This window comes from Rhinoderma darwinii, chromosome 1 (assembly GCF_050947455.1).
Source record: "Rhinoderma darwinii isolate aRhiDar2 chromosome 1, aRhiDar2.hap1, whole genome shotgun sequence".
In the NCBI taxonomy this organism is placed as follows: Eukaryota; Metazoa; Chordata; class Amphibia; order Anura; family Rhinodermatidae; genus Rhinoderma; species Rhinoderma darwinii.
In genome coordinates, this window is record NC_134687.1 from 529,002,811 (window position 1) to 529,026,278 (window position 23,468).

Consider the following 23,468-nt stretch of genomic DNA (forward strand, 5'->3'; position numbering starts at 1 on the left):
TGTATGTGCCGTATTCCATCTCTGTATGTGTCGTTAATCGGCACATACAGAGATGAAAAAAAAAAATGGCAGCCCCCATAGAGAAGTAAAAAGTAGAGAAGTAAAAGTAAGAATAAAGTAAAAAGTACAACACAAGAACACAAATAAATAAAATTGATTTTAATATCAAACTAAAAGCAATATTCTATAACAAAAATTTTTTTTACGTGACATCTTCCCTTTAAAATAATAGGCATTCATCATAAGGGTTTTCCCACAAAGGGCATTTGTCACCTATGATCACTGGGGGCTCTGCCACTGGGATCCCTACTGATCTCTACAACTGGGGTCCCAACACTCTCTTCCTCCTCACTGCACAATCGTAATGAGGAGAGTTTTAATAGGAGCTGCTGTCATGCATGTGCGCCTCCATCCACTCACTCTCTATGGGGCCGACAAACAGCCAAGCGCTACACTCTGCTGTCTAACAGCCCTATAGACTTTGAATGGGAGTGGTGTATGCACATGTGCTGACCACCACTCTATTCAAAATCCTCCTAATTGCAGTCATGCTTTAAGGAGGAATGGGGGTCGGTACCCCATTCTAGAAATCATTAGGGCTTCCAGCGATCATATGTTTTATAACTTATCCAGATAGGTGAAAAATTTCCATTGTGGGAAAACCCCTCTAAGAAAACAACTTACTGATGGATATGCACCGTTTCACAAACCTTTCATTATTTACTGAAATCCCAAGACCAGTTGAAAACTGTATTACTTAAAAAAAAAAAAAAAATCATGTATTTGCTTGCTGTGTTTTGCTATGGCTTTGAACGGTTTTTCTATTGCACCGTTTGCTAAACACACAGGAATCTGCAAAAGGATGTGTGCATGGCCTCATAGAAATGAGTGGTTCAGTGCGCTATCCGCAAAAAAGGATAGGCCACTGAAGAAAACTGTCGTGTGCATGAGCCCTTATACAGATACTGTGGGGTGGTGTATGTACGGAGATTCACCCCCCCCCCCTCAGGAGTCTGAGGGTATATTCCACAATATTTTTTTCTGTAGGGTTTGAGCGGAAGCTACAGGTACAGGATACGAAGAAGCTGTATATCAAAAAGTTATTTTAATTGCTTTTTTAAAATTAAAAAAGAGTTACATAAAGTGTTAAATCCTTAAATACGTTCTTTTATTAAAAGAAAAAAATGCTCAAAAGTTTACATAGCCTTTAAGATGGGCCACTTTCCAAACTACGTCTAGTCTAAGATGTCCTATGCCAGACGCAGGCTTCTGGCACTTGATTTGGAGTTGTTCTCCGATTGCTCTATTTTGGAATTTGGTGATTGACTTGTCTGATCTTTTATTTATTTAACACTTTCTTGATGTTTGCTTGTGCAAGAGGAGAATAGGGTACATTATGTGTGTTTATTAGGAGAAACCCTTTTTGCAGCACAAAAATGTATTGTACTATTGTATGTTGGCCCTGCTACTCCTGCTTAACGTAGGTGAAAGCTGCAAATTAATCAAATTCTTCCATTTGCTGCTTAAGCGGTTATTTAACAGAACAGTGGCTACCCAACTAAACTTGATAGAGTGTGGTGTCTCTGGTGCAATTCTCCTCCAACTAATTCCTCTCCCCCCCTCCCCCCCACGCTTCTTGTCTGCGTAGTGCCATGTGAACGCTGGATCTACTCTCTGCACCTGTGTGCACTTAACTCTTACCTCCCCCCCCCCCCCCCAATTAACCACTCAAGTCTTTTTTTCTTTTTTTTTTTTTTTTTAGGCATATAATTGCTTGGTCCATCAGGCTGTTAAATATCTACATGGCCTATTTATTGCAGAGGATGTGTATTTATATTGATCTTTGTTTGCTTACATTCCTCTACGATACCATGACTGTTCTTTCTTTGTACTTCCTGTACCCACATGTCGTGTGTTTTTTATTTTTTAATAGGATTAGTATTTCAAAAACATCTACTACTCTTTTGTGTATACAGCGCCTGTGCAGATATGTGTCTCCATGGTAAGACTAGAAGCAAATTGTGTAGTCTGAGCCTGTAGTCATGCTCTGACGTGTACCGTACTTCTTACTGACATACCGGCAGGCTCAAATACCAAAAGACAGACATGATTAAAGGCTTGAGGCAGTGATAAACATTTGCTAAAAATGGTTGTGTGTAGGAATCTAAGTCTATAAAGATTGGAAGGTAATAATGGTGCAGAAGAAAGGAAGCTTAGGGCGCTACTGATCACCGAAGGTAAACGCCTACATTTTGTCTTCATCAAACCAGTACTACACTATTTTTTTTACTGTACTTCATAGTTACATAGTTTGTACGGTTGAAAAAAGACACATGTCCATCAAGTTCAACCAAGGGATGGGAAAGGGGAAGTGGGATGGGAAAGGGGAAGTAAAAAATTTCTACACATAGCAGTTAATATTTTTTTGTTCTAGGAAATTATCTAAGCCTTTTTTAAAGCCATCTACTGTCCCTGCTGTGACCAGCTCCTGCGGTAGGCTATTCCATAGATTCACAGTTCTCACAGTAAAGCAGGCTTGTCGCCTCTGCAGGTTGAACCTTTTTTTCTCCAGACGGAGGGAGTGCCCCCTTGTTTTTTGAGGGGGTTTTACATGGAACAGGATTTCACCATATCTTTTGTATGCGCCATTCATATATTTATATAAGTTAATCATGTCCCCCCTTAGTCGTCTTTTCTCAAGGCTAAATAGGTTTAGTTCTTTTAATCTTTCCTCATAACTTAGATTCTCCATTCCCCTTATTAGCTTCGTTGCTCTTCTTTGTATTTTTTCCAACTCCAGGGCATCCTTTCTATGAACTGGAGCCCAGAACTGGACTGCATATTCTAGATGAGGCCTCACTAATGCTTTGTAAAGTGGTAATATTACATCCCTGTCCCGCGAGTCCATGCCTCTTTTGATACACGACAATATTTTTCTGGCCTTTGAAGCAGCTGATTGACACTGCATGCTGAAATTTAGTTTATGATTTACAAGTACACCCAGATCCTTCTCAACAATTGACTCCCCCAGTGTAGCTCCCCCTAGGACATATGATGCTTGCAGGTTTTTCGTACCCAGATGCATAACTTGACATTTATCTACATTAAACTTCATTTGCCAAGTGGACGCCCAAACACTTAGTTTGTTTAAATCTGCCTGCAATTCACAAACATCTTCCATAGTCTGAACTATATTGCATAGCTTGGTGTCATCTGCAAAAATAGAAATAGTGCTATTAATCCCATCCTCTATATCATTAATAAATAAGTTGAATAATAGTCGTCCCAGCACTGAACCCTGGGGTACACCACTTATAACTGGGGACCATTCAGAGTAGGAATCATTGACCACAACCCTCTGGATACGGTCCTTGAGCCAATTCTCAATCCAATTACAAACTATACTTTCTAAACCTATAGTCCTTAATTTACCCATTAGATGTCTATGAGGGACAGTGTCAAATGCCTTTGCAAAGTCCAAAAACACTATATCCACAGCGGCCCCTCTGTCTAGGCTTCTGCTTACCTCTTCATAAAAACAAATAAGGTTGGTTTGACAGCTTCTGTCCTTTGTAAAACCATGCTGGCTGTCACTTATAATACTATTTATTGTCACATAATTCTGTATATAGTCCCTCAATAGCCCCTCAAACATTTTCCCCACAATTGATGTTAAGCTTACTGGTCTATAATTACCCGGCGAAGACCTAGAGCCCTTTTTGAAAATAGGCACCACATTTGCCCTGCGCCAGTCCCTTGGCACTATACCACTCATGAGAGACTCTCTAAATATTATGAAGAGGGGGACAGAAATAACTGAACTAAGCTCTTTAAGAACTCTAGGGTGTAACCCATCTGGTCCCGGGGCCTTGTGTACATTTATTTTATTTAATTTAGCTTGGACCATATCTACATTCATCCAATTCAGTATATCAACTGATATATTAACAGCACCGGCAGCGGCTACATCAGCTGCTCCTTCTTCTGTTGTAATCAGGTAACCACTACATACGAAGAACAAACTTTTTATAGTGGGGAAAAAAAGCCATAATCCGTAAGTATTCCTATCCAATCAACACCAGTGGACAAATCCACAGAAAAATAAAACGATCAGCATCTTGGATAAAGAAACATGAAAAGTGATCCTGATTAAAAATGCATTAAGATACACAAACATATATACTACATAATAGTTGTAAAAAACAGCATTCATAAAATATTGATGTATAACAGAACGTTATAGAATTTAACATGGTACCAATTGAGTAGATTATATACTCCCTAAAATAAAGAAATGTTACTAGCGGTTACAATCGTGGAATAGAAATTGTGACATTGCATAGTGACTGCAAATAGGAAACGTCCCTGAGGTCGGAGGCTATTAAGTGAATGGTATATAACTGGAATAATGTATTAGTTTTACTGAATATATTTTTTTATCTATCTGATATGGTAAACCTATGTACCACAAGTTTTTAAATGCATAAAAATAGACCACTTACAGTAAAATAAAATGTGAATAGATAAATATACAAGTAAGAACAGCAGGTAAAGAAAGGTAAATACATGGTATACAGATAAAAGGAAGTCTCCATGACAGAATATAGGACATTCGGTTGTAAGCAGGAAAGTTTATAGATTAAAAAAATAATAATTCTCCCTCTGCATCCACTATGCCAAAAAGATTTCTCGAAATAAAGCAAACTGTTCAATAAGTGTGACAGTTATGTCTTTTAAGGTCAAAATTATGAAGGGCTGCACTGTCTCTATATGCTGTTTGAGGAACCCTTTGCCAATGTTGGATCTATGTTTGTCTTGTTTGTTCTATTTAGAAGCTGCTAGATGGTACGTCCAACATATTGTACAATGCATGGACATTACATAATCCAAACCACAGTCCATAAAATGTTTTAATGGGGGAAAGTCTCATTACTAATTGAAAATGTTTGCTTCTGTGTGTGATACTTATTATAGCAACAGAGGCATCTGGGTTTGAAAGCTTTAGTTAGATCGTGAAAATACTCACCGCATTAAGACTTTATTCAGACGATTGTCAATATTGCGTCCGCAAAAAAAACTGAGTGTATTTCATACATTTCAGTTCTGTATGGCATCAGTGTTTTTTTTTTTGTTTCCCCTCCCCATTTCTTTGGCATCTGGTGCGTGAAAAACACTGACCTCACAAAGATTTCGTCCATGTGCTGACCTATCTAACAGATTGCAACCACTCTGCCTAGTAGATTTCTCAAACTAAAGCAGAGGGAAAATTTGGGGATCTATATAAGTGTTCCTGCTTACAACTAAATGGCCTAAATGATGTAATTGAGACCTTCTTTTATCTCTCTGTATTTACCACATTTTTACTTGTTTAATATTTATCCAATAACCTATTTATTATCTTTTACTGTAAGCAGGGCCAGCTCCAGGATTGAGGGCCCTTGGGCGACAGACTTAGTGGGCCTCTTTGCGCGGGAATTCATGGCGGCAGAAAGCGGCAGTTCATGCCCCCATATAGAAGTTAGGCTACCAGTTTGGGCCCCCATATACACAGTGCCCTCTGTAGATAGTGCCACAGACACCCTCTTGTAGTAACTCCATGGAGTTCTCTCCGAGTGGATTCCTCAGCCAGAGCGTTTTGCCGACTCTCTGGCTAGGGATTCCTCTCCTGGAGGAACCCCTGACGTCACTGTTATTATATGAATAGTGACGCCAGGTGCTACTCCAGGAGCGGATTCCCTGGCAAGATCGTTGGTAACGCTCTGGCTGGGGATTTCGCTCCTAGACAGGTGCTCCCTCTAGGAGTGGAATCCACTATACCATGTTGCGATTTATATCCCGTGGGTATGACTGTAACTGCTAGTAACATTCCTACATTGTAGTGAGTATATGATCTGTGCAATTGGGACAATGTTCTATATCGATCCGTAATACATTACTTTACTAATGCGTTTTAACAAGTGTGTGTGTGTGTGTACACAAACACACACAATGTGTTTTGTCTTTATTCGTTTTTATTAGGACCTCTTGGTTTTTGCAAGATGCCAATTTTAAATAGATTTTTTTTTTCCAACTGATTTTTCCTATGGTGTTGAGTGCATAGGAATACTGTTAATCATGACATTATGTACTGTTTGTGGATTTTTGTTTTACTCATCTTTTGTATGTAATTATTATCTGATCTGATAGATGCCAGTTCGGCACTGAAATGCGCCACTGACAAAGTATTGTCCTTATGGCTTTTGGTGGTGAGTAGCGCTACAAGCCTCTTTTCGAATGTACCATTATTATTCATTATACTGTGGTGGCTTCAGCACCCTCCTGTTCACGTGCAACGAACATGCCCTGGAAAGACTACATTAGCGTTTTGCCTGTTCTAGCACTACCTATACAGGTTAGCATAGGACCTACTATGTTTAATGGTTCTGCTGTTTTAAACATGGGTTTTCTGAACTATGTGGTGCGGTGTTCTTTTTCTGTCTTCTATTTGATTAGGAATTAAGAGTGGCATTTCTAGCTCACAAGAAGTAACTGAAAAATAATAAGGGTATGTGCACACAGGATGGATTAGTTGCAGATTTTCCACAAAGGCCATCATTGCGAAAAATACGTAGCATATATATAACGGTAGCGGCAAAGTGGATTATATTTCAGCAAATCTCATCTACACGCTATGGAAAAAAATATGCTTAAAAGCGTGGAAATTGACTTGGACATCTGCAGATTGAGAATCCACACCCATTTTGCTTACGAAAATGCTGCGGAATTTCTGTACAAAAAAGCGGGCAGGAAATTCTGCAGTACTTATGCGAAGGGTGAATTTGCGTGAGGCAGATCTGTTGCAAGAAATTTTGCAACTGAGCCATTTATCTGAATGAAGCTTTCAGAAATCCACCTGCTTGCTGCAGAAACAACCCTATTCAGAGGAATGGAATTGATTTTCAGTCGCATAAATTTTTGAAGCAAATCTGGAAATGCCCTAAAGGGTTCTTAATCCGTTTTGTTGTAATTAGATTATCATACATTACAGGTGATTTATAATAACCTAATCTGTAAATTTAGGTTTTCCACCCAAAATGTAAACATTGCTATATATTCGCAAATTAGAAGTAAGAGCAATAGCCGAAGTTACTGATCATTTTTCTATTCTGTAATGGTAGCCATTTTTTTTAAAGGTGAAAACCGGAAGTACGGCTGTGTTAAGCCACAGTTTGATATTGCAGCGTTAGGGTATGTTCACACGTAGTCAACAAAAACGTCTGAAAATCCAGAGCTGTTTTCAAGGGAAAACAGACCCTGCTTTTCAGACGTTTTTTTACCAACTCGCATTTTTCGCGCCGTTTTCGCGGCGTTTTTTACGTCCGTTTTTGGAGCTGTTTTCATTGGAGTCTATGAGAAAACAGCTCCAAAAACGTCCAAAGAAGTGTCCTGCACTTCTTTTGACGAGGCTGTATTTTTACGCGTCGTCGTTTGACAGCTGTCAAACGACGACGCGTAAATAACAGGTCGTCTGCACAGTACGTCGGCAAACCCATTCAAATGAATGGGCAGATGTTTGCCGACGTATTGGAGCCGTATTTTCAGACGTAAAACGAGGCATAATACGCCTCATATACGTCTGAAATTTGGCCGTGTGAACATACCCTCATTGTGGATAAGTGGCAGAAAAAAAATAAGGATGGAATGCTGTGCGCAGTGCAGTAAATATAATGTGGCAGAGTAGAATGAGACCCGATTTACTGCAGCTCTTTACTAGCTCTGTCAGTTCCAGGAGCAGACAGACCCTCACCTATAGTCTGTATAGGGACAATTTAGTATTTACAGCAGTATTGGCACTGATTCAAACAGTGTCTGCTGTATAAAAGGGGTCTGATCATAGGAGTGTACTAATGGTGTAACGGGGCAAGTGGAATATGAGCAAGCAGGCTTGTAGAAATAGGAACCATGACCGGGCTGCAGCTCCACTGTATCTATAACATCGCGTACAATTTTATCAACTTAATTTTAGTGAATTATGTCTGTAGCACAAACTGCTGAACTTTGAAGGGAAAGGCTCCACAAAGATCCTTCTGTACATAAGCTAAGCGCACTGAAGGTTTTTTTTTCCCCTGGAGGTACGCTTTAAGCAACCTGCCCCGCTCATTTTATGATATTTCTATTTTATGCATTTTAACCCCTACCGACACGAGTAAGTAACTGTACGTCGTTGTGGGAGGTTACTTCCCGCACGAGGACGAACAGTTACTGAGTTTTTTCCGGTGCACACCGTCGCTGACAGTGTGAATCGGGAACCTGGAGGTCTTTTGCCCCTGATTTCGGCGAATTAACCGATTAAAATCGTCGATCGGTTGCAATCGACGAATTTTAGGGTTTTCTAGCATATCGGTAGACCCCAGTCTGAAATCGCGGGGTTTGCCGATAGTATGGCAAATGGAAGCCAAACAATGGCTTCCGGGTCTGCCATGGACGGAAGCCCATCAGGACCAACCTTCGGCTGGTCCTGATAGGCTTCCCATCAGAGTGACAGGAAGTCACTGTGTCGTTCCCGATGCACATGGTCGGCGACCAGGTGTGCATCGGGAACTGGGACATCAGCTGTCCCCGACAGCTGACACTCCAGTGTTGCCAATCAGCGGCTCATCGCCACTGATTTTGGCAATTAACCCGATAAATGTGGTGCTCGATTGCGACCACCACCTTTAGGAGGTTTGTAGCACATCAGCAGCCCCCATGCAATTGTGGGGGCTGCTGATGCTTGTGATGGCATCCGGAGGCCAGGCACCGGCCTCCGGGTCGGCCATGTATGGAAGCCTATGAGGACCAGCCTCTGGCTGGCCCTCGTAGACTTACGGTCAGTGACTGTGACGTCACACTGACAGTTGGAATACGTTACACTACCTAGGTAGTGTAATGTATTCTAGCAGCGATCAGAGCTGCAGGTAAAAAAAAAGTGTAAAAAGTTAAAAAAAAAAAGTTAAAAATCTTTTATAAAAGTGTAAAAATAAAAGTTTTTGTTTTCCTATAATAAGTCATTTATTATAGGGAAAAAATGAAACCGTTAAAAAGTACACATATTTGGTATCAGTGTTCTCACCGACCCAAACTATGAAACTATAATGTTATTTTTCCCACACGGTGAACGCCGCAAACAAAATAAACGGAGAACTGTCAGCATCTCTATTTTTTGGTCGCCACCCCTCCCAAGATATAGAATAAAAAGTGATCAAAAAGTCGAATTTACCCCAAAATAGTACCAATAAAAACTACAACCCGTCCCGCAAAAAACAAGACCTCCCACAGCTTTTTTGACGAAAAAAATAGTTACGGCTCAGAATAGTGTGTCTCAGAAAATAAATTATTTTATAGAAATGTAATTTTATTGTGCAAACGCTGCAAAACGTAAAAAAAAAAAACTATACACATATGGTATCGCCGTAATCGTACCGACCGGCAGAATAAAGTCAAACTTAATTTATTGCACACGGTGAACGCTGTAAGAAATAAAGAATTTAAAGCGCCAAAATCGCCTTTTTTTTTTTGGTCACCTTCGCTCTAAAAAAGATCCTGTGGGGTCAAAATGCTCACTATACCCCTAGAAAAATTCCTTGAGGGGTGTAGTTTCCAAAATAGGGTCACTTTTGGGGGGATTTCCACGGTTTTGGTCCCTCTGGGGCGTTTCAAACCGACATGGCGCTGAAAACCAATCCAGCAAAATCTGTGCTCCAAAATCCAAAAGGCGCTCCTTCCATCCTGAGCCCTGCTGTGGGTCCAAACATCAGTTTATGACCACATATGGGGTATTGCCGTAATCGGGAGAAATTGCTTTACAAATGTTGGGAGGCTTTTTCTCCTTTATTCCTTGTAAAAATGAAAATGTTTCCAAAGAAAAAAAGGTGATTTTCATCTTCACAGACTAATTCCACTAAATTCTGCAAAAAAAACTGTGGGGTCAAAATGCCCCTAGAAAAATGCCTTGAGGGGTGTAGTTTTCAAAATGGGGTCATTTTGAGGGGGGGGGGGTTTCGACTAGTAAGGAACCACAGGACCTATGCAAACCTGACATGGTGCCTAAAATATATTCTTAAAAAAGGAGGCCCCAAAATCCACTAGGTGCTCCTTTGCTTCTGAGGCCGGTATTTCGGTCCATTAGGACACTAGGGCCACGTGGGATATTTCTAAAATCTGCAGAATCTGGGCAATAAATATTGAGTTGCGTTTCTCTGGTAAAACCTTCTGTGTTACCGATTTTTTTTTTTTTATTACAAATGAATTTCGTAAAAAAAATTTGGGGGTAAATGTCACCTCTACTTTGCCTTAATTCCTGTGAAATGCCTAAAGGGTTAAAATACTTTCTGAATGTGGTTTTGAATACCTTGAGCGGTGCCGTTTTCAAAATGGGGTGATTTATGGGGACTTTATAATATAGAAGGCCCTCAAAGCCACTTCTGAACTGGTCCCTGAAAAATTGCATATTGAAATTTTCTTGACAATATGAGAAATTGCTGCTAAAGTTCTAAGCTTTGTAACGTCCTAGAAAAATAAAAGGACGTGAAAAAAATGATGCAAACATAAATTAGACATATGGGGGATATTAACTAGTAACTATTTTGTGTGGTATTACTATCTGTTTTACAAGCATATACATTTAAATTTAGAAAAATGCTAATTTTCTAAATTTTTGCTAAAATTTTGATGTTTTTCACAAATACTGAATTTATCGACCAAATTTTTTCACTAACATAAAGTACAATATGTCACGTGAAAACAGTCTCAGAATTGCTTGGATAGGCAAAAGCATTCCGGAGTTATTACCACATAAAGTGACACGTCAGATTTGCAAAAATCATCTATCCACAAGGCCAAAACAGGCTGTGTCCTTAAGGGGTTAAGGTTGAACACAATTCTTCTATAGAATAGCAAGTTTTAAATTGGAAAAATGTCTGTTCTTTATGTTAAGTGTTGACCGATTCAAGTGCATAAAAAAGGTTTATGGTAGCCCCTGTCTGGTCTATCAATTTTGCCCCAGAAAAATGGTAATTTAAATCGGCCTTTCCCATAATGCTTTATTTCCCAATTTTTTATTCTGAATGATCATCCTTCAAGTGTAACTGTTGATAAGCAATTGAGCTCGAATACACTTCCACTTTCGTTTCCCTGCTTTCTTATGTTAAGAGTCTTCTATTAATTCAATGTAACCTTTCCAGTATATGTATTTATACACCAATTGTCTAACATTTGTATATTTACTCTAGAAGTTTCACATTCTTTCTTTTCTTCCTGCATAATTTTGACATGCTTGACAAAGTAAGGAACTCATGCCTGAAAGAGCAGGGAACTTAGCGTGTCTCTTAGAATTTCAAACATTGTTATAGACGTTTGGCCAACTTCAAAGCCTTTATTCCACTGAGAATATATTCCTGTGCTCCTGCTATCAGACCACAGCTAGTCCTTTCAGCTGACAAAGCATTTTTGCCTTTTTTTAGTTTTCTTTTATTTACACTAGCTGGTAAAATTTCAGAATTAATGGTTTCTAATGATCGTCTGATATTAGTCCTAGCAGGGAATTCTGTGCCTATTTTTAAATGAGAACTTAGATTATCTTTATGTAATCCTAGACACTTTTATTGTTGACTAATGTCCAATACCTTGACTAATACCTTCATAAGTAAGCAGAAAATGCAGCATGGAACATGGCATAATAAACTGCTTTTAAAGAGCTGTAACTAGTAATGTAGTAAAACTGATCAACACTGCAATTTACTACAGAATCATATACAGTCTGTATTTATACAAAGTTTCGTAACTTTTTTTTTTGAAGCTTTATTTACTCCCTTTTCAACACACATTACAAGTGTACTAGCAAAGAGGGAGTGTTCTGCTGCTGGAGAGATCTACTTCCTCCATCTGCTACATTACACACTATTCAGCATTCTGTGAAGCACATATGCTTAGTCGTGTAGGAGGTCCTTAAGACCACATCAAAAGCTCATAACAAAGTTTTTTTCAGCATTCCATATATAAAGTTAAAGGACCTTTTTGATGCCTGCTATATATCTTCCAACTGTTTTTTGATGGTGCAGATTAGGATATGTACCAATTTTTCAGTGGTGCCTGCTGCATGATGATTTCGGTGCATCTTGCATGACCTTTTAGACACCCTTTTCTCTTTCTTATAGTTTCTTTAGAGTTTTGTGCCAGTTTTTGGTGCATTTTAAGCCACACCCCTACCTAACAAGCTGCGCCTCTTTCCCTCTAATCGTCGCACCCTTTTCGGAATACTTCTAAAAAAAGTCTAGTGAGATGCAAACATGCACCATAAGCCATATATAAACTCCAAAAGCTAATTTCTTTAAAGCTAGGTGATGTTTAAACCAACATCCCCCCCCCCCCCCCCCATAATTACCGTGCAGGCAACTCAATAAATATATGAACCATACCAAAGAAAATAGAGCATATAGCCATATATATAAGAATGTAACAAATTTATTAAACAGATAAGACAAACACTTGTATAAAAGCATAGGACAAGACTCTAGTAAAAGAATGTGGTATAATGGAGCGAGACAAGAAAAATGCTGGATGGTATGTATATGTTGGAAGGCTGTTGTTGTTTAACACAAAATCTGTTATTGGCCCAAAAGGGTCTCAATTCTAATGGTTCTAATCCCCTGTAAACACTTATGACTAATAAAGGGGGGGGAGAAAAAGTGAGGAAGCACTCGTAGTGAAACGCGCGTTAGGGTCACTGTGGTAGAGCAAGACTCTTTTCTTCTTTGCTGCTATGGGGAAGACTGGTTATTGATCAATATTCTTATGCACTGACACTTTTTCTTCTCCCCCCTTTATTAGTCATAAGTGTTTACAGGGGATTAGAACAATTAGCGTTGAGACCCTTTTGGGCCAATGTGTTAAACAACAACAGCCTTCCAACATATACATACCATCCAGCATTTTTATTGTCTCGCTCCATTATACCACATTCTTTTACTAGAGTCTTGTCCTATGCTTTTATACAAGTGTTTGCAATATAAAAAGGCAGCCTGCCCCCCTATGTGTTGTCCGAAGATTATTGGCAGCTGGAGAACTGAGAAATTTGTCCAAATATCATATGAACCGATACCCTAGGTGAAAGGATGAGCTTCTTGATGGTACTATCCGCTATCTTATCTTCTAAAGTGGCTAATGTTTTTAATATTGTGTATTTTGCTGTGGATTATTTTTGGATTTGCAGTTGTCTGTTTTCTTCCCACTTTAAATTTCACTTTCTTCTTCTCCTTTTTTTTTTTTTTTTGTAACCATACAACTTGAAGAAAAGACTCTGGTACAAAAGATTCTGTTAGATGCAGCTTTTGTAAGTTATTACGCCTTTTAGTAGACAAACGTATCATTTTCACAGGGCATTTCATTGCAATAAGCTTTCAAGATAGGGATGTTACAAAAAGTCAAGAATTTCTCTCTAGGCAGCAAGTAAATGCAATTCTTAAGATGATCTAGAAGAGACTATCTTCAGTTGTGTTCCAGTAAAGTATGTTAGTACAGATAACAGCATTAACTCCATATCAGGGGATTGTATACAAATTTCCAGTTCATCAGTTCTTTTAATAGACTCATTGTGACTTAATGATCAGATGCATTTTAGCGGTTTTATCTTGATGTTCATTAAAGGACGATACCTCTTTTTTAGGCTATACGAATGAAATTGAAATAGTACTGCTTTTTTATTTTAATACAATTGCCCATGTTCCATTTTTAATGATTAGGGTCATTGATGCCACTGTGTCCAGGTCAAATTTTCCATTTCTGATATGCACTTCTTTAAACGAAAATATCTTTGCAACCTCTTTGAATATCACAACTATTTTTACTTCTGCTTTATTTACAAGACTTAAGAGGCCTTCATTTTCTAAATTTGTTTAATTTCAGGTTTTTAATTTTTATTATGAGCAGACTGATCCCAAAAATTGTGAAACACATTTTGTATATATATATCACACACACACACACACACACACACACACACACACACACACACACACACACACACACACACAAATCTCCAAACAGGCACCGCAGGTATTTTCTGCCTCCTATTAATTTCAATTGGAGCTCAGAGGTGGAAACCACTTGAAGACCATCGGCCCCCCACTCACAGTGAAATGACCATCAGCCCCCCACTCACAGTGAAATGACCATCGTCCCCCCCCCATTCACAGTAAAATGACCATCGGCACCCCCTCACAGTAAAATGACCATCGGCACCCCCTCACAGTAAAATGACCATCGGCACCCCTCACAGTAAAATGACCATCGGCACCCCCTCACAGTAAAATAACAATCAGCCCAGCACACACAGTAAAATGACCATCAGCCCATCACTCAGATTCCCCATGGAGGTAGTGCCACGCAGCCCCCCTGGAGGTAGTGCCACGCAGCCCCCCTGGAGGTAGTGCCACGCAGCCCCCCTGGAGGTAGTGCCACGCAGCCCCCCTGGAGGTAGTGCCACGCAGCCCCCCTGGAGGTAGTGCCACGCAGCCCCCCTGGAGGAAGTGCCACGCAGCCCCCCTGGAGATAGTGCCCCGCAGCCCCCCTGCAGGTAGCGGCACGCAGCCCCCCTGTAGATAGCGGCACTGTAGCTCCCTGAAAGAGCGGAATTCCCCTGTGGCCGGGGATTCCGCTCCTGGAGCGCTCCGCTTGATGTCTCTGTCCATATATGGACAGGGACATCAGGGGCAACTCCTGAAGTAGAATCCCCATCCACAGCGTTACCAACGCTGTGACCGGGGATTCCACTCCAGGAGAAGCCCCTGTCGTCTGTCCATTTATGGAAAGTGACGTCAAGGGCTTCTCCTGGAGTGGAATCCCCGGTCACAGTCGGCAACGTATGTAGACGGGGATGCCCCTTCAGGAGTTGCCCCTGATGTCACTGTCCATATACGGACAGAGACGTCAACCGGAGCGCTCCAGGAGCGGAATCCTCGGCCACACAGGGATTTTGCATCTTCAGGGAGCTTCAGTGGCGCTAATAGATTGCAGTGCATGGAGATACCTCCCTGCTCTGCTATAGAACGCTGCCGGCCATGGGGGGGCCTGTTCTGACGGGCGGCACGGGCGCCCTCATGCCCAGTGTAGCTACCCATGCCACTTTCTGTTCTCCCAGAAATCCCCTCCTCCTTCCCCTGCTGAGCCCTGGCACTTAGTCTCTCCACCTTGCCCCCTGATACCCACCAGCTAGCTCTGCCCTGCCCCTCCAAAGAGATCTCCTACTAGTTTGCTTTTCACGGCTACCTTACCTACCACCCCTTTACTTTGTGCCCGCCCCAATAGTGAGGGGGGCCCCAGAGTCCTTGGCTGTATTTGGGCCAGAAATTTCTGGAGATAGATAGATATATCTATCTCACCATGAATTGCTATGAGGGAAGAGTGCTATAAGGGTATATTCACACGACCGTGAGAAAAATGGCAGTTAACGGATCAACGGTCAATTTTTCATCGCTGTTTTGCATCAGTGTGCCTCAAAATTTGAATCCATTTCCCGGCCGTCTGACAGTTTTTAACCGCAAATTTGCCATCTGTTTTTCATGGACGTTAAAAAAATAAAATCGTATTTTAAATGTGGAAAAACATGGATCATAAACGGCGCTGCTACTTAGTAATAAAGGAATATGGATAATAGAAAAATATTTATTACAATTGTGGCTACGCGTTTCGATACCGCACCGGTATCTTCCTCAGGCCATATAAAATATGTATACAGACATCCATACTTAAATACACCAAGTTGTTAAAAAAAAGCTGACAATGTGACCGGGGTCAAAGTACCTCAATGACGTCATTTGGCAAGGTCAAGGGTTAAAATCGTAACAAATGAACAAGAAAGTTATTTTGTATAAACCTTAAATACATAGCAAAATACTTGTAAAAAATATATATATATCATTAAATACATTGAGCTAAAAATACAATAAGCATCCTTCTAAAAAATAAGCGTAATTAGAGTACTGAACAGATCGTTAAGCAGTTAAACATGGGAAATTTACTAAAATCAAACTTGCATTCTAAAAATTTTTACATGTAGACATTGTGCTGTGCAATAGTTACTTCTGACAGGAGATATATATATATATATATATAACACGTAGAAAGCAGTGACGGCACCAGGACTTCAAGGCAGATGAAAGCAAAGTGGATTTATTCACCTCAAAAATAACAGCAACGTTTCGGTTCAACAGGAACCTTTCTCAAGCCATGACAAACTCACAAAAGTGCGAAGTGTATATAGGGAGGATGTACATCAACTGGCAATCAAACAAATTGACAGTACAATTCTCATAAAATGCATAAAAATGTGAACATAGCAGTGTATTATAAACTTTATACAGACAGTGCAGCAATGAGTCTTCAAAACGCTATTAATAGAAGACAATAAATTTGAAGACCTGATTTATACATATCATAAATAGTGGGAAATAAGTGTAATAGGATCAATTAGGAGGACAGCAGAGGCCAATTATTAATTAGTTTGGTACAATAGACTTACAGTTTACACTCTCATCATGTGTCCAGCATGTGAAGTTCGCGCGCATATACTGCGCATGCTCCAAGATGGCGTCGAAACCGCATATCCAATCCGGTGAAACGCATCGTGGAACGCAATCGCTCGACGCCATCTTGGAGCATGCGCAGTATATGCGCGCGAACTTCACATGCTGCAACAGTGTCTGTCCCCTGTAGGTATAATGCCACACCCCCTGTAGATATACAGGGAGCTACAGTAGTGCGGAGTGGAATCCCTCTGGCTGGGGATTCCACTTCTAGAGGGAGTCCCGGATGTCTCTGTCCATATATAGACCGTGACATCAGGTTCTAACTCTAAAAGTGGAACCCCCTGCCAGACAGTCGGCAGCATCCGGTCAGGTATTCCACTCCAGGAGTAGCCCCTGATCTCACTGTCCATATAAGGAGGCTTAGGTGGCGCAACCTACATGAAGGTGGGTTGAAGCCACAGAATTGTTTCAAGCGGGATAGGGTGACATGCATTAGCCTCGATCTGTACCCATTGTGGAAAGTGAGGACATGGGTATATGTCTGTAATTTGTACGAGACGCGCAGCATGGGAATAGTGTAAAAGGTTCGGCACCCCCAGAATCCGTTGAGTATACAGTGGTTTTTTAAATTATCCTGGATCTTTTATTACCCCATGAAGGTTATTCAGAGAAAATATATCTTTGGTGACATACCTTTTTTAAACCTTACCTATACGGATTAACATTTAGGTAAGTCATGTTTATAGCGGCTACTCTGCCAAACCAAGACAGCGAGTAATGTAACCAAGATCGTAAGTTCGCTTCCAACTGTCTAAGCATAGGAGGATAGTTTGCCTTGTAGAGAGTATTTATCTATTGAGGACGTTAATTTATTTCCTAGATGAGTGAGAGTTAGTGGTCCATTGAAACTCAAGTTTAAGAAATTTTATCAATCTATCAGTCAATCCTAAATTCAACGCCACAGACTCAAGGTTATTTACTGTTAACCCGAACAATTTACTGAAACTATCTAGAGTATGAAATAAGGTAAGTAAGGCGGTGAGGAGATGAAAGAAACCTCAGGATATCATCTGAAAACCGTGTGCATTTATGTTCGCTTGGACCTACACCTTTGATACTGATTCTGTCTGAGGTTCACCAGCGGTTCTATTGCTATAGCAAATAGGGTTGGGAAGAGAGGGCACCCCTGTCGTCATCTTTTGTGGAATTAATCAAAGGAATCCCTTGGTACGTATTTGCGCTTTGACAGTGGAATATAATCCCTTTAACAAATTAAGAAAGTGGGGTCCGAATCCCATATGGGTAAGTATGTAAAATAAGTAATCCAAGGAAAGTGAGTCGAATGCCTTCTGAAGATCAAGGCTCAACTTACCTTGGCGAGTACCCTACCCGTCCCATCTTGAGTGTGCCGCTGTTATGTCAATCACTCGTCTAGTCTGATCACATGTTGGTCGATGTGGGATAAAGCCAGCTTTATCTTTGTAGCTCTATAGGTCAGAATAAGTGTTTGACCATGTTGCCATCTTCTTTGTCATGATTTTAAGATCTACATTGATAAGTGATATGGGTCTATAGTCTGCAACATCTGCATGATCTTTGAGGTTTGGGGGTAACATATATATATATATATATATATATATATATATATATATATATATATGCGCCATATTAGCTGGGGGGGGGCAAGGGTGCCCTCTGTAGGCATTAAAGAGGTCCGTCAAGTGAGGCGACAGAAAATGTCTCTATATATATATATATATTTTATTTTTTTTCATAGTATACTGTCAAATTCATCTGGAAGAAGGAAGGGTTTTTATTGCCTTAGCTATTTTTCTTATGTGTAAATGCAGAATCTAGTTTATCTTTTTCAGATTGCTTTAGTTTTAGAAGTGCTTGTTGGAGGGAAGGATCAGTGTCGGGTATCGGGACGGAAGGGGGTTTATCATATAGTTTAAAATAGTGAAATTCTCTCACCATTTGCGGATTTTGAGATTGGGATCGGTCATGTAAGCGAAGGCGTGGGGACAGGCCAGGAGGGTACCAGGCTTATTTCTTTGAGAAAAACCATGGCGTGACCATCTTAGGCTTTTATTTTGGCCCAACTTTTCAGAGTGGTTAAGGTCGGTTCTAGCCTCCAAGTTCTCATTTTGTTATTTCGGTTGGGGAAGTTTTTTATTGTTTAGATAGGGAAGCAAACTTTTTTTTTTTTTTCCTTCAGTGACTGCTTGTTTTCTTTGCTGTGTGGCAATTTCAATAATTTTACCCCTAAGTGTGGCTTTATGTGCTTCCCAATTAACTATCAGGGAGGTATATTCAGCTTTGGTGGTGAATTAATGCCTTGGACGTTCTGAGAACCTTAAACCTCACAGGTTGCAATATGTCAGCCATTGGGGAAGATACCATGTGTAGCGTTCCAATACAGGGGAGCCAAGCAAAGAAGTGGGAGAAGGGAGAGGAGAGAAGGGGACGGGAAGGACAAGGATGGGGAAAGGGGAAAAAGGACAAGGATAGATTAAGAGTCATCCTTAATATAGTAGATATGGGTATGAGGCAAAAAACTACCGACTAGTTCAACCATTTGTGTGGTAAATAGATCGTTCAGTATCTAACAACTGAGTGTGAGGATGTAGTCCCTCAGGAGGGATAGTCTATCAAAATATATATTAATATCTCATCAACGCTGTGTAGGGAGCATCATCAGCTAAAGGCAGTACATCTTTAACAATGTGAAGTCTCAAAATAAAGACGAGAGAGAGCAAGAATACTTCATAGTATATCAGTACACAAAGTAAAAGATTATGTAAAATTAACATCCACAATTAAGTGGAGCGGTTGAGACCTGAGTGAACCTTATAAAAAAAAAAAAACAACCTCCCTCACCCCCCCATGTAATACATACTTCAATATTACCAACCCCTCTTTCCTCCCCCCCCAGTTGTCTCCCCCACAATATACCGATTATAGCATCCTAATTAAACTAGAACTGAGTGGATATACTTTATCGACCGTTAAGAGTGATGAAGTATAGAAAGTGTAAGATGAAATACTAGTTTTCCATATATATCTTCCAGTCTCCTGTGTTGCAAATCCCCCCCAAAAAAACAAGATCCCCCCCACCATGTCTCTGGTTGGAAAGCTTAGAGGAAGGAGTAAAAATCAAGCAATTGGGCATGTACGCAATTGAAATTACTTATAAAGGGAGGGGTACAGGGGGCAATGCAAGAGACTCGGCGATAAACATATTAAGGCACAGGGTGAGGGGTATGAGTAAGAGCAGAATTCCGATGTGGGAGTCCCATTGTCACGGAAGTCCTTGATGTCCCATTGAATAAGGGGTTAGTTTGTATTGGCTGTATACATACGCACTGGAAATTGTCACAATGTAATTGCCAAATGTATTCTGTTCTTTAATAAAAAAAACAATTGGACCTCAATAAGGGGTTAGTTTCCGTAGCAAGGAGGAAGGTCCATATAGTGTACGTGTTGTGAATACTTCTATTATCAGGAATTTACAAGTAGAGTCTCAGAGACCTTAATCATCTGGAATGTCTAGACCGTAAAGGTCATTTGAAGCTTTGCTGCATAAAGTTATGTATGGTATCATGATGTGTAGAACCTGTGGGTATCTTATGATAAGGTAGATATTTCATGGATATCATAGGAGTGAGCGACGACTGTCAGGAACAGCAAACAAAGGTCATGAATGAGGTGCACATCGACTGTTTGTAATGAGTGTTTATAAAGAGCGCCCTTTTGTTGGATCATTGGAGGGTCTCAGCCTCCTGTGTTGCCACCAAAGGAGGATCATCATCAACCTGGGCCCGTGATGTTCTCTCCGTGTCATAATGTGGGATGATTCTCAACTTGGTCAGGACATCTTCGCCATCCTTAAATGTGTAAAATGTGTTCTATTTTTTATTGAACATGAAGCACAGTTCGAATGGAAAGTCCCTTCTGTAGTTGATAGCATGGTTTTGTAGCACTTGTAATGTAGGGCGTAATGCTCTGCGTTAATGGATCGTAAAAGGTGCTACATCAGCAAAGATCTAAATCTCCGATTCCAGTAGAACTATTTTAGGGAGTGTTCTGGCTGCCTCCATAAGCTTTTCTTTCACGGAACAGGGAGGTTTATCAATATTTCTTTGGGAGACCATCCGCTCTGACTAACTGTAGTCAACGCTCTATGCTCCCTATCGATCTCCAGGTGCAATTCAGGGGTATCGGGGAGCAGTTGTTTGATAAGGGTGCATGTCAGGCTGTGCACGTCAGTAGGGGATTACACCATTCCTCTAATGCGAAAATTATTGTCTGGTTTTCTAGGTCTTCCATGCAGGCAGTAGCTATGTCAAGTTGGTTTTGAAGATCTGCTAAATGTTTATTAAGCCTAGCTATGGTGGAGTCTAGCTTAGTCAATAGCAATATGTACACTCACCTTTTGGAGATCTTGATGCACTGCTGAGATCGAAGATCCAAGTTTTTCCATTTCCCCTTTAGTGTGCGACAATTGTGAATGATGTTCTCCATGCGGTCCTGTTGCAATGACGGTAGAGTGATATCTGGGGGTTCCTCCAAGTTGTCAGCTGGCGATGAGAGGAAGAAAGGAGAGTCGGTGACATGAGCTCTGACTAGAGCCAGGATGTCCTAAGAAATCAGAGTGAGAGGTTCACATGTTTCATGTGGCGCTCGATCCGGAGTTAATGATGGAACCGGGTCATGTGGCGTCATAAGAAGCAGGTCAGCCACTTGAGTTTTTGGTTGTGTTGGAAAAAGGCAACACAAATAAGGGTAAATCCATCTGGAAGAAGGGTAGGGAGTCTGAGTCTAAGTGCACTGACAGATGGGTCCATCCTGAGCTGAATGCTGATTTATCAGCCTTTGTGCCCTCTAGAAATGCAGAGCTCAGCGGATATGTGTCCGCCATGTAAAGCTGCGCGCATGCGCCCCCTCTAAAAATCTCCATTTGGATTGCATTGTTGATCTCAGTGGAGTTACATTTTGTTTCTGTCAACACATTACTGAAATGAATGATTAGATACTAGGCGGCAAATAACTATTCCTGCTGATACGCTTATATTCTAACTTTTTTTGCCTGGACTGCGGATCCTCAACCGCTGGTTAGCATAGTGGCTCAGTTCCTCATTATCCCTTTTGTAAAGGCTCTGCTTATTGGATGAGGCACCCAAAGTAGTACTTAAAAATGCTGTTTCAAGGACCCTCTCTCAATATAGAGTGAGGGGACACCTTTAACAGAGGGGGGCCCCTCATCTACTGGCCCCATAGCAGCTGCTTTCTTAGTGATGTGATCATTTTATTCCTAAATTACCACAATTGGAGAAGGTGATGCAACTCAGTCCAAGCTATGGTTATATAGTGGAATATGTGAAAATTCTAAATCTGCATAATATTTCCCCTTTTTGCTCTTACGTACTATAAAGGGAAGCTCCATTTTCACACTATATTTAGAACATTGCATAATTTAAATCATGCTTTGCTTGGACTTATTTTTATTTATGATGCTAAATAAAAAATGTCTGCCTTACTGTTAATAGACAGCAGTGCATTGTGGGAGATTAGGGATAAAACATAGTTCAGCTTTTAGCCCATATTAATGTCTGAATAGATTGGCCTAGTCATGTATCTGTATTAAAAATCTGCTCTGTTCTTCTTCTTTCCAGGTACTGGTTAACAAACAAGGTTCAAATCAAGAGACCAAGCACCGGCCTACTGATGTACACACTGGCTACGCGATTTTGTGAAGAAATTCATCTTTACGGATTTTGGCCTTTCCCCAAGGATTTTTTTGGAAACCTAGTAAAATATCATTATTACGATGAGCTGAAATACAAATATTTTTCTAATGCTGGGCCCCACAGGATGCCACTCGAATTCAAGACATTGAATTTACTGCATAACAAAGGGGCGCTAAAACTCACAACGGGAAATTGTGAACAGCAATAACGTTTATTAAAATGCAATCCGCATAGCATCTCGGTCGAGATATTTTTGGGATATGTTTAGAGCTGTGCTCTTTTTAATGGAAGAGAATATGGTGTGAAATTTTGTAAAACCTGCTCAGATAGGTTTCCAGTTAATGTTTGTGGCAAGGTGCTATGAACCAGTGTTACGGACAAAGCTTGGTTCGGAGTATGTGCCACGGAGTTGAAAACGTGAATGTTTACTAGTGTTTACAAGACCTGAAAATACAATCACTTGAACTGGAAGAATGAAGATGAGTCTCGTACTTCCAATATGTAAGCAGAGTGATATATGATGGTATTTAAAGAATTTAAGGCACCTAGTTTACAATAATTTCTCAATCAATATTCATGTAGATGGTTAGACTCCTCATTTTGATTGCTATTGTATTATAAATTTGTAATTTTCTAAACGTTTTTGTATAGTCGTAACAGTGAGAATGTTCCACAGATGTAGAGACAAATAGTCACTTGCTATAGACTCTCTAGCATGATCTTAGCTGAAGATAGGTGATGGTTCCTGCCTTTTGTAGAACATAAAATTTAGAACAATATGGCAAAAAACGAAGCAGATTAGGGCTGGATATGATTCATAGAAGGGAATGAGATTACAATAGCTATAGATGTTCCTGCCTGATCAATAGTAAACTCCACAAAGTAGTTATTAAAAAGTGGATCTTTTAGCTAAACAGATTGTATTGGAGATATTAGGTTTTTTTGTGGCCTAGCCTAATATTCCATCAATATAATGACAGATCTTGAGGAAACTATGACAGCAAATTGTGAATCTTTGATCTGTATTGTAACCAACCCGCTAAATGCTGCATCCACTGTTGGTGATTGGTCCACTTTTACAGAAGTATCTAGATTTGATTGTACGTTTCAGTGTTAGATGGCTTCTCCGGGATACAGAAGGAATGTACTTGGAAGAGCTTGAAGCCGTTCTCAAGTC

The 23,468-nt window shown here is 40.3% G+C and overlaps 1 protein-coding gene across 1 annotated transcript in view; it reads left to right on the top strand.

Annotated features, from left to right (window-relative positions):
- Window positions 1–22,527, top strand: part of ST8SIA4 (ST8 alpha-N-acetyl-neuraminide alpha-2,8-sialyltransferase 4) — a 194,441-nt gene extending 171,914 nt beyond the window's left edge. The window contains exon 5 of the mRNA XM_075837004.1: window positions 22,217–22,527. Within this exon, the coding sequence (XP_075693119.1) occupies window positions 22,217–22,499 (283 nt within the window). The 3' untranslated portion in view covers window positions 22,500–22,527. The remainder of the gene's footprint in view (window positions 1–22,216) is intronic.
- Window positions 22,528–23,468: the final 941 nt, after the last annotated feature.